The following is a 14409-nucleotide window of genomic DNA, read 5'->3' as shown; positions in this document are numbered from 1 at the left end:
AGCTCCTCCATGTGACAGCCTTTGCACTCGCCTGTACACGGAGGGACTTTAGTTCGCATGACCGTTCTAATGCTAACGCATTAAATAACAGAAAAAAGTGTGCACCTCATGAACTTATCGCCTATCGAAGGACTGTGAAGAGAGTAAGAGAGGGGGGGGGGGGAGAGAAGCCATATTGCTCTGAGAACTGAAGCCGAGATTGGGGGCCACGCCACTGACATCACCGCTCGCCTTCCGGTTTCGGTTGCATGCATCTCTATGGGAGCCCCCAATGCACACTTTCGGAATACTCGGAGAAGTGTGGTGGTTGCAAGCCGAAGTGGCCCTCAAAGTGGCGAGTGCAGAGAGACCTCATTGGGCTATTCAGGTAACGTGACCCTCGCGTGGCTCCAAAGAAGCTACAGCTCACCTCTTATCCTTACGTCACTTGCCCCACGCCCCACGCCACTTGTCTTCTGGCGACGAGCCGTTGGGGCGCCTCCTTTTCTTCTTTCCTCCATGGTCCGTGTTCAGTCATTACGTTGCGCAAGCGCGGTTTGCATGGCATCGTTATACATATTTCATATGCCCAGACCAAAATGTGCTTATGCAGAAATACACCAGTATGTACAAGGAGAGGCACAGTGAGCGGGTTTCGCCGCTGTGAAAATAGTGTCGCCGCTGGCCTTTCCCGCCATATTCCGGCTCTGTGCTTTTCATTGGCTCCGGTCCCCCAGGTGATCTTTCTCGATCATGATTAGCTGAGGCTCATCTAACCGGTGGATTTCCTCGCGTTCGTTTCTCTTCGAGGCGCCGTCCCGTTTCATGGATTTCGAAGAGTTCGAGCCATAGACGAACACCAATATGAAAGGTAAGCGACAGACGTATGATGCATATCAGTCATAAGTGTAACGGAGTCCCAGAAAACAAAAAGTTTAATCAACCGAAGTATTTACATACGTGGTTCCCAGAACGGCTCCAGTTTCCTAATGAGGCATTCGGGCTAACCCGCTGTCACGTGCCCTAGCATAGCTGCTTGTTTTCAGCTTCTTCAGCTGACGCCACTATACTCCTCCCATCTAAGTTGAGCCGAACCGCTGGGGTGGACGACGATCCCTGACAGGGTACCTTCGGGTCTGAGGGTCGTGTTCGGAATGAGCATCACTACCAATGCCGGAATGGCCAGGAAGCTCACCGTCGAGCGAGACACCGAAGTCTAGTAGATCCGGCAGGCACCCTGTGCTCCTTATTACCCTCAGTGGTAACAAGATAGGTTGGGCCCCTTCACGGGCGGATGACAGTGCCTCGAAGCTAGTGATTCCTTTGTGTCTTGTCCTTAACCCAAACCTCGTCACGATCCGCAAAGCGTCTGTTCCGTGTGTGAGAATCGTATTTACGCTTTTGCCGATCCCTCGCTGTAGTTGAAGTATTCGGATGGTTTGGGCGAAGGAGGTCGAGTACTGTGCGGAAGTGTCTTTTGTTGAGCAGCTCGCATGGCGGCTGTTCAGTTGTGGCGTGCGGTGTTACCCTGTACTTCAGCAAGAAGTGGTTAACTCCCGTTGCCTGGTTCCTCCCTCCCTTCTGCCGACGAAGAAAGTGCTTAAACGAGCGGACGAGATTCTCTGCCTGCCCGTTAGATTTGCGGTGATAAGGCGGCGTTAGGATATGCTTGATGCCAAGATGATTCAAGAATTCTGTGAAAACGAATGAGGTAAACTGCGGACCGTTGTCGGTGACGAGTTGAACCGAAAGTCTCTGGGCAGCGAAGGTGTCACTCGGTGCTTCCATAGTAGCAGCAGATTTGGTTGATGTCATAAGCTTCACCTCGGGCCGCTTGCTCTAAGCGTCGACTACCACGTGATAGCTTTTCCCGTCGAAGTCAGCGAAATCGGCGTGTATCCGGTACCACGGCTGCGTTAGAACTCCCCACTGATGCAGAGCGACTGGCACCTGGTGAGCTGCTGAAGCGGCACACGCTCCGCATGAGCGACAAGCCAGTTTAATATCCTTGTCCATTACCGGCCACCACACATATGATCGCGCCAATATCTTCATTTTGGCCTGGCCGGTATGCATATCATGTAGGAGGCTCAAGACAACGTCGCACTGCTGGGAAGGTATGACAACACGCATACCCCATACGACGCATCCTTTTTCCGTTGTTAGTTCCGATTTCCTTGCGTGAAATGCTTGCACCTCTGGATCTCTTTCGTGAGAAGGCCAGCCTTCCATGACGTATCTGTACACTCCGGAAAGCACACGGCCAGTTGCAGTGGCCTAAGTTGCGATTTCTGACGCCTTCAGAGGAACTTTCTCTATAGCGATGGAGAGGACGGCGGAGACCTCCGAAGACCCCAATTCCCCCCACGAAGGTGTCGTCCGATATGGCCACGTCGAAGTCGGGATCTGGCCCAACTGGGAGTCTCGAAAGACCATTTGCATTCCCAAATTGAGCTGTTAGCTTGTTCCGAATATCGAAGGAGTGACCAAGAAGAGTCATGCAGGGCTGAACGCTGCATTCTGTTTGCTGCTGTGACTGGTATTCCCTTCTTTGATCCGAAAATGGCTGTTAACGGCTTATGGTTGGTGAATAATACAAACTTTCTCCCCCAGAGATATTGTCGGCACTTCTTGACACCGAATATTATAGCCAACGCCTCCTTCTGAATCTGAGCGTACTTCTGTTGGGCAGGAGTCAAAGTCTTTGAAGCGTGGGCAATGGGTTTATCTTCACCGTTGATCTTGAGATAGATCACCGCTCTGACGCCAATCGCTGATGAATCAGCCGCGAAGTAAATAATCTGACTCGGGTTGAAATGGGTCAGAGAACTCATAGAGCCTATCCGATGTTTGATCTTTTCAAAGGCATGGACGCATGGCGTTGACCATTCCCAGGCTGCATCTTTCCGTAGCAGTCTGTTCAGAGGTGCACACAGATCGGCGAGTGCTTTGAGGTATCTGCCGCAATACTGGAGCAGACCAAGGACGGCTCGGAGCTCTCCGACGTTCGACGGTTCTGACATTCCCTGGAGAGCTGACACTCTTGGGTGATGGCTTGAAACCCTTTGCCGAAACCACTTGACCGAGGTATTCCACTTCGGGTTTAAGAAATTCCCACTTTTGTTGCTTGAGTCGGAATCCATATTCTTGAAGTCTTTGCAGTACCGCCTCTAGATGTGCGCGATGTTCAGCATCCGTGTTTCCAGTGACCATGATATCATCAAGATAACACGCTACTCCATCCAAACCAGCGGTAACCTGTTCCATTGTCCTCTGGAAGATTGCAGGAGCTGAGGAAATCCCAAAAGGCATCCTGTTGAAACGGAACAGACCCTTATGGGTATTTACTACCAGTACTTCTTTGGCTTGTTCATCGAGTTCCAACTGCAACTGCTTCTGGCAGGTCCAGTTTCGAGAAGTGCTTTCCTCCGTTCAGCTTTGCCAATAATTCTTCCGGGCGAGGCAGGGGGTACTGCGCGACGTCAAACTGAGGGTTCACAGTGACGCTGAAGTCGCCGCAGACACGAACTGCCCTGTTCGGTTTTGATGCTACCACAATCGGTGTAGCCCAATGAGAAACCTCAATTGGTGTCCAGACTTCCTTATTGATTTGTCTCTCGAGATCTTTTTCGACGGCCTCACGAAGCGCAAACATGATAGGTCTTGCCTTACAAACTTTGGGCTTTGCTTCAGCCTGGAACTGCAGCTGCACTTTGACCTTCGAGTAACGGCCCTAACCCTTCCTCAAAGAGGTCTTCATAGTAGTGAAGAATATGTGACAAATCTCGAGAGGGCGTTTGAATTTGTCCAACAAACATAGCATTGAGGTGAGGCCTTAGTCTTCGGATCCATTCTCTGCCAAGTAAACAAACGTCCTTGTATCCGTCGAAAAGTGCTCGAAGTCATTGTGTTTCTCCGGCAATAGTTACGTTGACCAAACGTTGGCCTTTTAACGGTATCCTGTGCCCGGTGAGGACCTTGAGTTTCTGAGGAGCTGGACCCAATTTAGGCTTTCGCAGCTTGTGCCAAACATCTTCACCCAAGAGAGTGTAATAGGAGCCAGTGTCCACTTGTACTTGAATCGGTATTCCGTCGATGATACACGTTAAAGCCTCTTGCTGCTGTCTAACAGCCAAGACACTCGTAGTTGTTTTCACAGTGCGGCGGGAAGAAACTGTTCGAGCAGCCTGTCTCTTCTTCTTGGGACACATGCGTTCGATATGTCCCATTTGGTTACAAGGTCTGCACCGCTATTTGTTGAAACAACAGGACGCTTCTGAATGGTTAGTACCACCGCAGCGGAAACACCTTTCTTGCGGTCGGTCGCCGCCACTTCGCACTTTCCTGACGGTGCTTACGGTCGACGAAGCTGACGTCTTCCCATCCAACTGACGAGGTTCCTGTTCGGCCCCGAGACAGCTTTCAGAAATCCTGAACGCTTTGTTGATCTCGAGGTCAGTTTCTTGGACTAAGCTTGCTCTCATACGTTGGTCCCGCAGACCAACAATGAGTGCGGCGAGTAAAGAACAGGCCAGTGGGTCAGATTCCTTTCCATATTCACAAAATGATATGATTTACCTAAGCCGGTGTCTTGTGCTCCTCCATGTGCGCGGAGAACAACTGCGCACGTTCGAATTCCTTGAAGCGCTTCGGTGAAAAATGGTCGTCTAACTTCTTCAGGAGGTTGACGAAAGGCACCTCGGTGATCTTGTTGGGTTGAACTAACCAGTGCAATACCTTGAAAGTCCCCGGCCCCCAAAGCGCAATCAGGGTGTTTCTTTTGTCGACATCTGATACGATTCCGAAAACTTTGAGGCACGCTTAAGACGGATCTGATACAATCCCCAGTCTTCATTCTCGGGATCGAATGGTCCCGGGCCGATCAACCTTGACGCCGTTGTCGGAGCAGATTCCAACTGCGGAGAACTTCCTGGAGTCGCATGGGGTGCCATCCCAAGGATGATGTCCTCTAGGAGTCGATGTGGGATTCACTCGTCGCCAGTGTAACGGAGGCCCAGAAAGCAAAACGTTTAATCAACCAGAGTATTTACATGCGTGGTTGTGTACCAGCTTTGGGTGTTTAGATTTAGTCTTAGCAGCAACAGTTTTGTTACACTGATAAAACTTTGTAGGTTGTATGGCATGTGGCATCAGGAGATATTTTGAAAACGGAATACGAGCGGAAAACGGAATGGTGAGCGTGTAACTCTTTGGATCTCAGAGAGACTAGTGGCCAATTTTCGGATGTTACTTGTTTCTCTCCCATATAGAGAAACTCATAAACGGTAACACCTATCGGTCGTTCAACGAGGCTGGAGATAATGGTAATTCGTTACCTCGTTACTTGAGCTTGATGTCATGTACGCACATAGATGTGCACACTCTTTCATCGCTTGCTGTGAGAGTATGCCTTGAGGGAAGTAAATGTTTCAAAAGATTCATTTGCTTTGCGTTTTGTTTCTTTCCTGCGAGTGAACATTCAGCGAAAGGGGAAAAGGGTAGAGGACAGCGAGAAAGAGCAACCGGCAATTATGGAAACACTCCAAAGTGAATGGGTAGTCATACCTTTTGACAGGTTTGTGGTACCTTCTAAATCAGGGGTTACATCATTGCAGTTTTTGCCACCTGAATAAGCGGTAGCCAGACGGTACCAGACATAAAGTGTACCATAACCTATGTCAAACCTGCTACCCGTAGACTAGTGTGGAGGATGCGAGATAACAGTGTGAGACGCAGGCACGTGGAACGTTTTACGTGAAGGCTTAATGCTTCGTTGCCTGGCAACTTCTGTTGACGGAAGCCAAGCAGACGACAGCCCCGTTGATAAAAACTGGGTATCCCAAAGCCAGGGAGAGTAAGACTAGATAGATGAGTACCATGGAGCCGAAAACCAATCGCATGGTGACGACATACTCTGACTACGGAGTTGGACACCGACTTGCTCTAAGCAGCCGAGCGTTGCTTCTTGAGCCGTGGCTGCTACCAGAGCTCATATATGGACCTCTGTGATAACTGTCCTCCCGACTCTCTGGATCTCGTCGGATGCGTGCGCTGTTGCCGCCGATTTGTTTGTATCATCCTCCATACACACACGTCACATACACTAGCGGCACTACACACACATTTGTTTTCCTAAGTTGGGAAATGAAAACAGAGATGTTATTACAGGTTAAATATGGCAGACATCGAAAAAGCCAGAGAGCGGCGGGATATGAACCACGATTCTATCGATTACCAGTCGCTCGCCTTGACGAGGCTTGAGCGCCTTGAAGTATGTGTTGTGTTTGTCCATTTGTATGTTCCAGCCTCAGAACAATTATTTTTCAAGATGTTCATACTCCAGTTAAGCTTCATACTCCAGATCATAGTCATACTCCAGTTCATACTCCAGAGTTAAGCTTTGGAGATGGTTAAACTCTTTTCTGTGGTTCTTCCATGCAATAATTACACCAGGATATTAACATTGAACTCGGCTTTATTTTGATACATTGCACGCAGCACTTTACGGGGGGGGGGGGGCGTGGAACTTCTTAACCTTCGCTACTCGTAGCTGAAATACAGCGCCAGCTGCATGCTACGACAGACAGATGTCTTCGCGGATTCTTCTACCTAGAGTCACTAAATAAGCTACGCTAGCTACGCGTAGCTTATTTAGTGACTCTACTTCTACCAACTCAAAGACTCAGAGTTGCTCTCTCTTCTTTCTCGTTCAAATGCGGCTCGTTGTGTTTTCTCTTCTTCGCTAATTTTGGCCCTTATTTCTCGTTCTGCTTCTGCAAGTCCACCCTTGTCTTCTAAACTCATCTGAGCTCTTCTTTATCGGTCTTCCTGTGCTTATTGTGTCCTCTTTTCTTCGGTCTTCTGGGTTCCCCTCTCCTGGTCAGCCATTGCACGTCCAGCCGTGCACTGTAAGAAAAAAGGTAGGCACCATGGGTGTATTCGGTTGTCCCGTACTTTCCCCGCAGGTGGCACTGGCTTCGGTATGTGTTTGGTGAGTGGCGCCACCACGGACCCCAGCCCCCAGTCCCAAGGTGTTATCCACACCGTGCCGAGGGGATGTAACGCGAAGGGTAGAAACCTTGAACGGTGGCGGTCGGGGCATTGGTCAAGCTCTGGCCGATGGGTTGTCAAAACTCCGGGACCTTCCTGTATGTATGAGTATGAAGTACGGGCGACTCTTTGGAATACTCGTTTCAACAAACCTGTATGGGTAAATTTTCTTCTTCTCTTGAGATCGTGGCCGCGAAGCGACCACGGACCGAATCTTTACAAAGTACATCTAAACAGTTCATTGCCAAGTACATAGTACTGTCTAGTGCAGACTCTGAAAAAGAGAAAAAAACGTACCACTGGGAAAGATGTCACCATTTTTTATTGAAAAAGCGGTGGCATCCCTGTCTAAAAATATCACGGAAATAAAACGTATCAGATCTGGGGACTTGCTCATAAAATGCACCAATGAGAAAGACTGCAACCGTATATTGAACGCACATGAAATGATGGGAGTAAAGATTGCAGCTTCGACGCATAAAACACTAAACACTTGCAGGGGTGTCATCTCTGTCTTTGAGCTGGTTGACGTGCCACCTGAAGAAATCTTGATGGAGATCAGGGATCAGGATGTTGCTGATGTACGCAAAATCAAAATCCGTAAAAATGGGGAGTACATCACCACACGAAACATGGTACTGACTTTTGACAGGCCCACACTTCCAACAAAACTAAAAGTAGGCTACCTGTCAGCAGATGTGTGACCTACCGAACCCGTTGCGCTGTTTTCGGTGCAACAGGTTTGGACATACTGCAGACGGGTGCCGTGGCTCTGCCTGTTGTGCACGGTGTGGAAAGTCTGACCATGAGACTAAAGAATGCAAAGGGACAGACTGCTGCGTCAACTGTTCTTCCAACCACCTATCCTACTCGAGGTCCTGTACAAAGTGGAAATACGAAAAGGAAGTCCTGTACGTTAAGGTTACACAGAACATCAGTTACCCAGAAGCCAGAAAAAAAGTAGCTCCCATCTTTTTCGAAAAATCTTTTGCCACAGCCGTAAAACAGAAAGTAAAACTAGTAACACAGTACACGCAGACCGATCAATCACCACTGAGAGAGACAACCACAAATGAAGTTCAAGGAGGTGCACATCCACCTCCAGTCTCCAAAACTCCAGTGGCGTCACTAACACCGACGCCACTCCTGTCCTCACAGTCCACGGAGGTGACATCATTGGATTGCGAGGACGAGACGAGCTCTGAGCGCTCCTTTGCGAGCACGAGCTCCCAGGTCCTCCAAAAGAATAAGGCTAGTCTGTCGGGGAGTGGGTCACTCCCTGACATATCTGACAAGGAGCTTGCGGCCGCGTGGAAAAAGCCCACGAGGCCACGGGTTACACCCCCAACAAAAAATAGGTAATGAAAGCTCTTCCTAGTCGGCAAAAGTTTTCTTACACATATCCTTCTTCTTAGTACTGCAATCATTATGCAGCACACAATTCTCCAATGGAATTGCCGTGGGTTACTATCTAATGTAGATGACGTCAACGATCTTTTCTAGAAGTATAACACATCATGTTTTCGTCTTCAAGAAATATATCTGCATACACAAACACAAAATCCACTGCGTAGACGATGTCTTTCGAAGAGATCGAACTGACGCCACCCGAGCATCTGGTGGTGTTGCGATCGTCACGCGAGGATCTCTCCCAACCAAAACTGTTCGCCTAGTTACAGACTTAGAAGCTGTAGCTGTGCAGGTGTGTCTAGACAGGATAGTCACCATCTGCTCAATCTATTTGCCACCATCAGGCACAATTACACAAAGAGACTTAGAAAATTTGTGCAGCCAACTTCCTAGTCCTTTTATACTTCTGGGTGACTTCAATGCTCACAACCCACTTTGGGGCAGTACAAGAACGGACACACGAGGGAAAATGTTAGAGAAGTTCTTGGTATCAACATCCATCTGTCTTTTAAACACAGGGGCACCTACATACATACATTCTTCAAGTCAGTCTCTCTCAGCCTTAGACCTGTCCTTTTGCAGTCCATCTTTGTTTCAAGAGATAGAATGGACTGTAGAAGAAAACCCACTTAGGAGCGACCACTTCCCTGTGGTGTTAAAATACCTTGCGCGAGTGAACCCTCTAACAACACGCCCCCTATATGGAAACTCCAACTTGCCGACTGGAAGCAGTTTTCAGAAAGAAGTGACCTATCTCTAATTCCCTTTGATAGTGTAACGATAGAAGAAGCTAACTGTCTTACCAGCAACATCATACTTGATGCAGCAACAATATCCATTCCCCAGACATCTGGTCGTCTCCCAAAACGACCTAAACCCTGGTGGAAGAATGAATGCGAGGAAACTCGCAAACTTCAAAATCGTGCATGCGGTACATTTCGGAGATACCCCACCTCAGAAAATCTTTTACTTTTCAAAAAGGCAAGAGCGAAGGCCAGGTGGACACGAAAACAGGCTAAACGATCCTCTTGGCGAACTTTTGTATCTTCTCTATCTTGTAATACTCCGTCCAAAATCGTATGGGACAGACTTCGCAAAATCAGAGGAGAGCATATCAGTCATTCAGTCCCTCTTTAACGGTCAGTTATGCGAAAGCCTAGAAGAACAGGCTAATGCACTTGGGGAACACTTCCAAAGCATTTCAAGTTCCTCCCATTATAGCAGTGGATTCCTTAAAATTAAACAAAGCTCCGAAAAACAAAAGATTCCAGAAAATGGTGGAGACTGTTTTGGATATAATCAGCCTTTCACCATGGTAGAATTGTCACGCTCCTTGTTGTCAGCAAAAGCGACTGCTCCTGGCCCAGACCGTGTTACATACTCAATGCTGGAAAACTTGTCTGACATACCAAAAAACTGTTTACTTCAGTTCTTCAACCATGTTTGGATACAGGGGACACTACCGTCTGCATGGAAAATTGCTGCCATAATTCCCCTCCTGAAACCCGGAAAGGGAGCCTCTTGTCCTGCCAGTTATCGTCCCATCGCTTTGACAAGCTGCATAGGCAAAAACTTTGAGCGAATGGTGAATAACCGACTGGTTTATTTTCTTGAAATGAATAAGTGCCTATCAGAATTTCAGTGTGGTTTTCGAATGGGGTGCTCCACAATGGATCACCTCGTTCGTCTAGAAACAACAGTCCGTGAAGCCTTTGTCAGGAGGCAACACTGCTTGTCAGTTTTCTTTGATTTGGAGAAAACATACGACACTGCGTGGCGATACGGTATCCTACAGGATCTGCATTGTTCGGCATACGGGGTCGTCTCTTTAAATGTATTGCTGATTTCTTTCAACACAGAAAATTCAGAGTTCAGCTGGGAATTACCTCATCCCGTCTGTTCGTGCAGGAGAATGGTGTCCCGCAGGGATCTGTTCTGAGCATCACATTATTCCTCATGAAAATCAACTCAATAGCCAGTGTAATCCCACGCGCTATATCTTTTTCCTTGTATGTGGATGACATCCAGATATCTTGTTGTTCTGCGAGCTTACCCAGATGCGAACGACAGATGCAACTCTGTATAAATAAAATGGCAGTATGGTCCTTACGTAATGGATTTAAATTCTCTCCTGAAAAAAACAATCTGTGTGCATTTCTCGAGAATCAGGGGACTGTTTTCGTCTCCTGCGCTGCGACTTAATGAACAAGACATTCTTGTGAAATCAGAATGCAAATTTCTTGGCACTACTTTCGATTCAAAGCTCACTTTCAAGCCCCATATTCAAAACCTGAAGGCAAAATGTGTGAAGTCACTGAATCTACTGAAAATCCTCTCTCACAGATCTTGGGGTGCAGACAAGGAGACACTCCGTCGGGTATATAGTGCCTGCATTCGCTCTAAGATAGATTATGGGTCTATCGTGTACGGCTCAGCCCGCCAGTCTGTATTGAAAGCCCTAGACCCTGTTCATCACCAAGGGCTAAGGGTTAACCTTGGTGCATTCCGAACATCTCTAGTAGATCCAATCGGGCCTACAATCGGGCCTCAGAACATCTGTGCACACCGGTATGTCCCCAGAGGCTCTCTCTCAAGCAATTACCCGCGGTATTCAGGACGCGGTGGTCATGTCTAAAAGGGTAACAGGCCATATCGGCCATTCCCCCGCTATTAATCACCTTAGAGCATTACGTCGCCGAGCAGAAAGAACGGCTCGTCGGACAGGGCAACTTACGGACATTGTGGAATACCGCCGGATGAAAGCTAAAGTAACACGAGAACTTAAAAACGAGGACAGGAAGCGTTGGCGTAAGTTTTGCCACCACCTTTCACCGTTCGATCCGGCCACGAAGATCTGGCGGACAATCCGATCTCTGAAGGAGGCGCCCCCTCAAAAGAATCCTCTCGCGGCCTTGGCTATCGTTCAGCGTGTAGACGAGAACACGCTTGCGACGGACTTCTGTGTGGTACTAACGACTCCGGCGGCTGCCTCGACCACGCCCCTACACCACAGTTTTGTCCACAGTTTGACGGCTGAACTTCACCACGACTGGCCCCGTCCCCCGGAAGTTATGGACCGCGACTTGACACTAATCGAGCTAAAGGCAGCGTTGAAGCTTGTGAACGCCAGCTCGTCCCCTGGGCCCGATAAAATCACCTATGCCGCCCTACGAAACCTTGACGGGCGGTCACTCCAAGCTCTCCTTCATGTCTATAATACGTCTTGGCAACAAGGATCTTTACCACATACATGGAAGGAGGCCTTGGTTGTTCCCATCCTGAAACCAGGCAAGCCCCCAAATGCCCTATCCTCCTTTCGCCCGGTGAGCCTGACAAGCTGTGTGGGGAAACTGATGGAGAGAATGGTTTTGCATCGCCTCGACTGGTGGCTCGAAAAACGACGTGCGTTCCCTCACGAAATGGCTGGATTTCGTCGCCACCGAAGCTCCATGGATCCAGTTCTCGACCTCGTCTCTACAGTTCAACATGCTCGAGCCCATCGACGGATCGTCCGATCGGTCTTCCTCGACATCAAGCGCGCCTATGATACCGTCTCGCACATTTGTGTGCTGCATGCCTTGCGCTCGTTTGGAGTATCCGGTCGGCTCTTCATCTGGCTCCAAGACTTCCTTACGGACCGAACTGTCGCTGTCCGTACGTCCCAAGGCCAAAGCCCTCAGCATCCTGTTCCCCAAGGAGTCCCCCAAGGAAGCATTCTCAGCCCGACACTCTTTAACGTGGTGATGGCCGGCCTACAATCAGTAATTCCTCGCAAAGTGTCGTTCTCCGTGTATGCAGATGACGTCGCCCTTTGGACAGTAGGAAAATCACGCCCGGCTCTCCAGCGCCGCCTGCAGCTCGCTTTAAACAATATCCATACGTACCTGACGCACCTCGGGATGGACCTTTCACCCGAAAAGTGTGTCGAGCTCCCTTTCACGCGTAAAGCTATGGCCAATTTCCCACTTTGGCTTGGTTTAAAGAAGCTAGAACCAGTACGCTTTCACCGCTTCCTTGGCGTGGTAATCGACTCGGACTTGCGCTGGGCTCGGCACATTAAACACCTTGAAACTAAAGTGCAGCGATGGCTCCCCGCAATCCAACATCTTTCTGGCCCAGGATGGGGCTGTGATCATCGTTCCCTGCTCGCGGTTCACGCGGCATTGGTGAGGGCAACTGTGCTTTACAGCCTTCCTATTCTGCACAGGATATCAACAACTTCATTAAATACGCTTCGGTCCCTGTTTGCTCGAAGCCTTCGTCGATGCCTCGGAGTTCCAAGAATGGCTGAAACACGACAAGTACTGGCTGAAGCTGGTGAGCTCCCGATTGAAGTTCTCCGTGAACGGGAAACGGCTCGGCACTACCTCCGTTTGCGTGCTCACATTCCCCGCCACCCGCTACTCAGGAAAATTCGATACCGCCCTGGAAGCGACTTCTATCGAGTAGCGCAGAGGACACGCCAGACTCTCACTGGCTTCATAACTAAGGACACTATACCGCCGGAAGCCCCCTGGTCTCTACCGGTACCGCCCACTTTTGTACGCCTCCCAAACCTTCTGCAAAGAAGAGATCAGGTCCCCCCTCAAGTCCTCCGAGCCCATTTTCATGCTCTGGTAGACGAGAAGTTTTCTACGTTTACGGCAGCATATACTGATGGCGCATCCCGAAATAACGGGTCCGCCTCAGCCTTCGTCATTCCATCCGAAGGCGTCGTGCACGGAAGACGCCTTTCACATCCAACCTCCTCCACAGCTGCGGAACTCTATGCCATCCTTTTCTTTCTACAACACATCGCTGATTTTCCACCCCGGGAATGGGCAGTCTTTACAGACTCCAAATCTGCACTTCAAGCAATTGAAACTTCCGGCATACGAGGCCCATCCGCACCCCTAGTCACAGACGTGTTAATGGCTTACCACACTATCTACGCCGCAGGCCACAGGCTAGTTCTCCAGTGGGTTCCAGCCCATTGTGGTGTCGTGGGGAACGAGCAGGCCGACAGCGCCGCAGAAGCAGCACTCTCGTCTCGGAACCGGACCCGTATTGTTCTGCTCAGAGGAGACCGCCGTTCAATTCTGCGACGTCTAGTGACACCCCTGGCTTCCCGCCAACGGACAACCGACATTCTTCCCCCCTCTATGTTGAACAGAGTTGATCCCACGCTCGCTTTCCGCATGCCACGAAACACATCTCGTCAGGATGCTGCATTAATCCACCGCATGCGCCTCGATGTGGCCTTTACAGCTCAGTGGCGTTACCGCTTGAGACAAATTGATTCTCCCACCTGCTGCCACTGTGGTGCTCTTGAGGATCTGGAGCACGTTCTTCTTCATTGCCCTCACTACGAACCTTCCCGAACCACACTCTCCGAGTCTCTTCGTCAGCTGGACTCTCGCCCTTTCTCCCTACCGAAATTGCTTGGTCCCTGGCCCAATCCAGCCCAGCAACGCTCTGCGCTCAAAGGTCTTCTGACATTTCTGGACACCATCGGACTTCGATCGTTATTGTAAAGGGGCACGTTATTTTATTCCCCCCATTCCACCAAGCACTGGGGTAGAGTATCGCCTGTTGCGATGAAACTCCCCACTCTCCAAGGCCGAAAATAAAGTTGTTGTTGTTGTATCTCCAGTCGAAAGTCTGTACGTGGAATTCCATGAATATTCCTTGAATAGAAGACGATTTTATCTTGGAGTGTCATATGCTCTAAGAATAAGGAGTTATGCACAACAGCCTGCACTGACTTGTGTTAAAAGAACACGGTTCAAACAGCTGTTTGTTAACAGGCCTTCAGTAGTCCCACCGCTTTCAATGAGAATTGAACGGGATATTGGGAATCACAATTTTTCTTCCTATAATTGCAAAGTTGCAGAATATGGTAAGATGGTCCCACCTTGGGAAGCACCTCCAAGGTATGATACCACTTTGACTAACACAGCAAACACAACACCTCTACAGAAGTACTACAGC

The 14409-nt window shown here is 49.2% G+C and overlaps 1 protein-coding gene across 1 annotated transcript; it reads right to left on the bottom strand.

Annotated features, from left to right (window-relative positions):
* Positions 1-1290: 1290 nt before the first annotated feature.
* Positions 1291-1767, bottom strand: LOC135384039 (uncharacterized protein K02A2.6-like). The gene has a single exon (XM_064613294.1). It carries the CDS (start codon positions 1765-1767, stop codon positions 1291-1293), a length of 477 nt encoding a protein of 158 aa, XP_064469364.1.
* Between the last annotated feature and the right edge of the window lie 12642 nt (positions 1768-14409).

Source organism: Ornithodoros turicata, chromosome 1 (genome assembly GCF_037126465.1).
Source record: "Ornithodoros turicata isolate Travis chromosome 1, ASM3712646v1, whole genome shotgun sequence".
In the NCBI taxonomy this organism is placed as follows: Eukaryota; Metazoa; Arthropoda; class Arachnida; order Ixodida; family Argasidae; genus Ornithodoros; species Ornithodoros turicata.
This window is presented reverse-complemented; position numbering and strand designations above follow the sequence as displayed.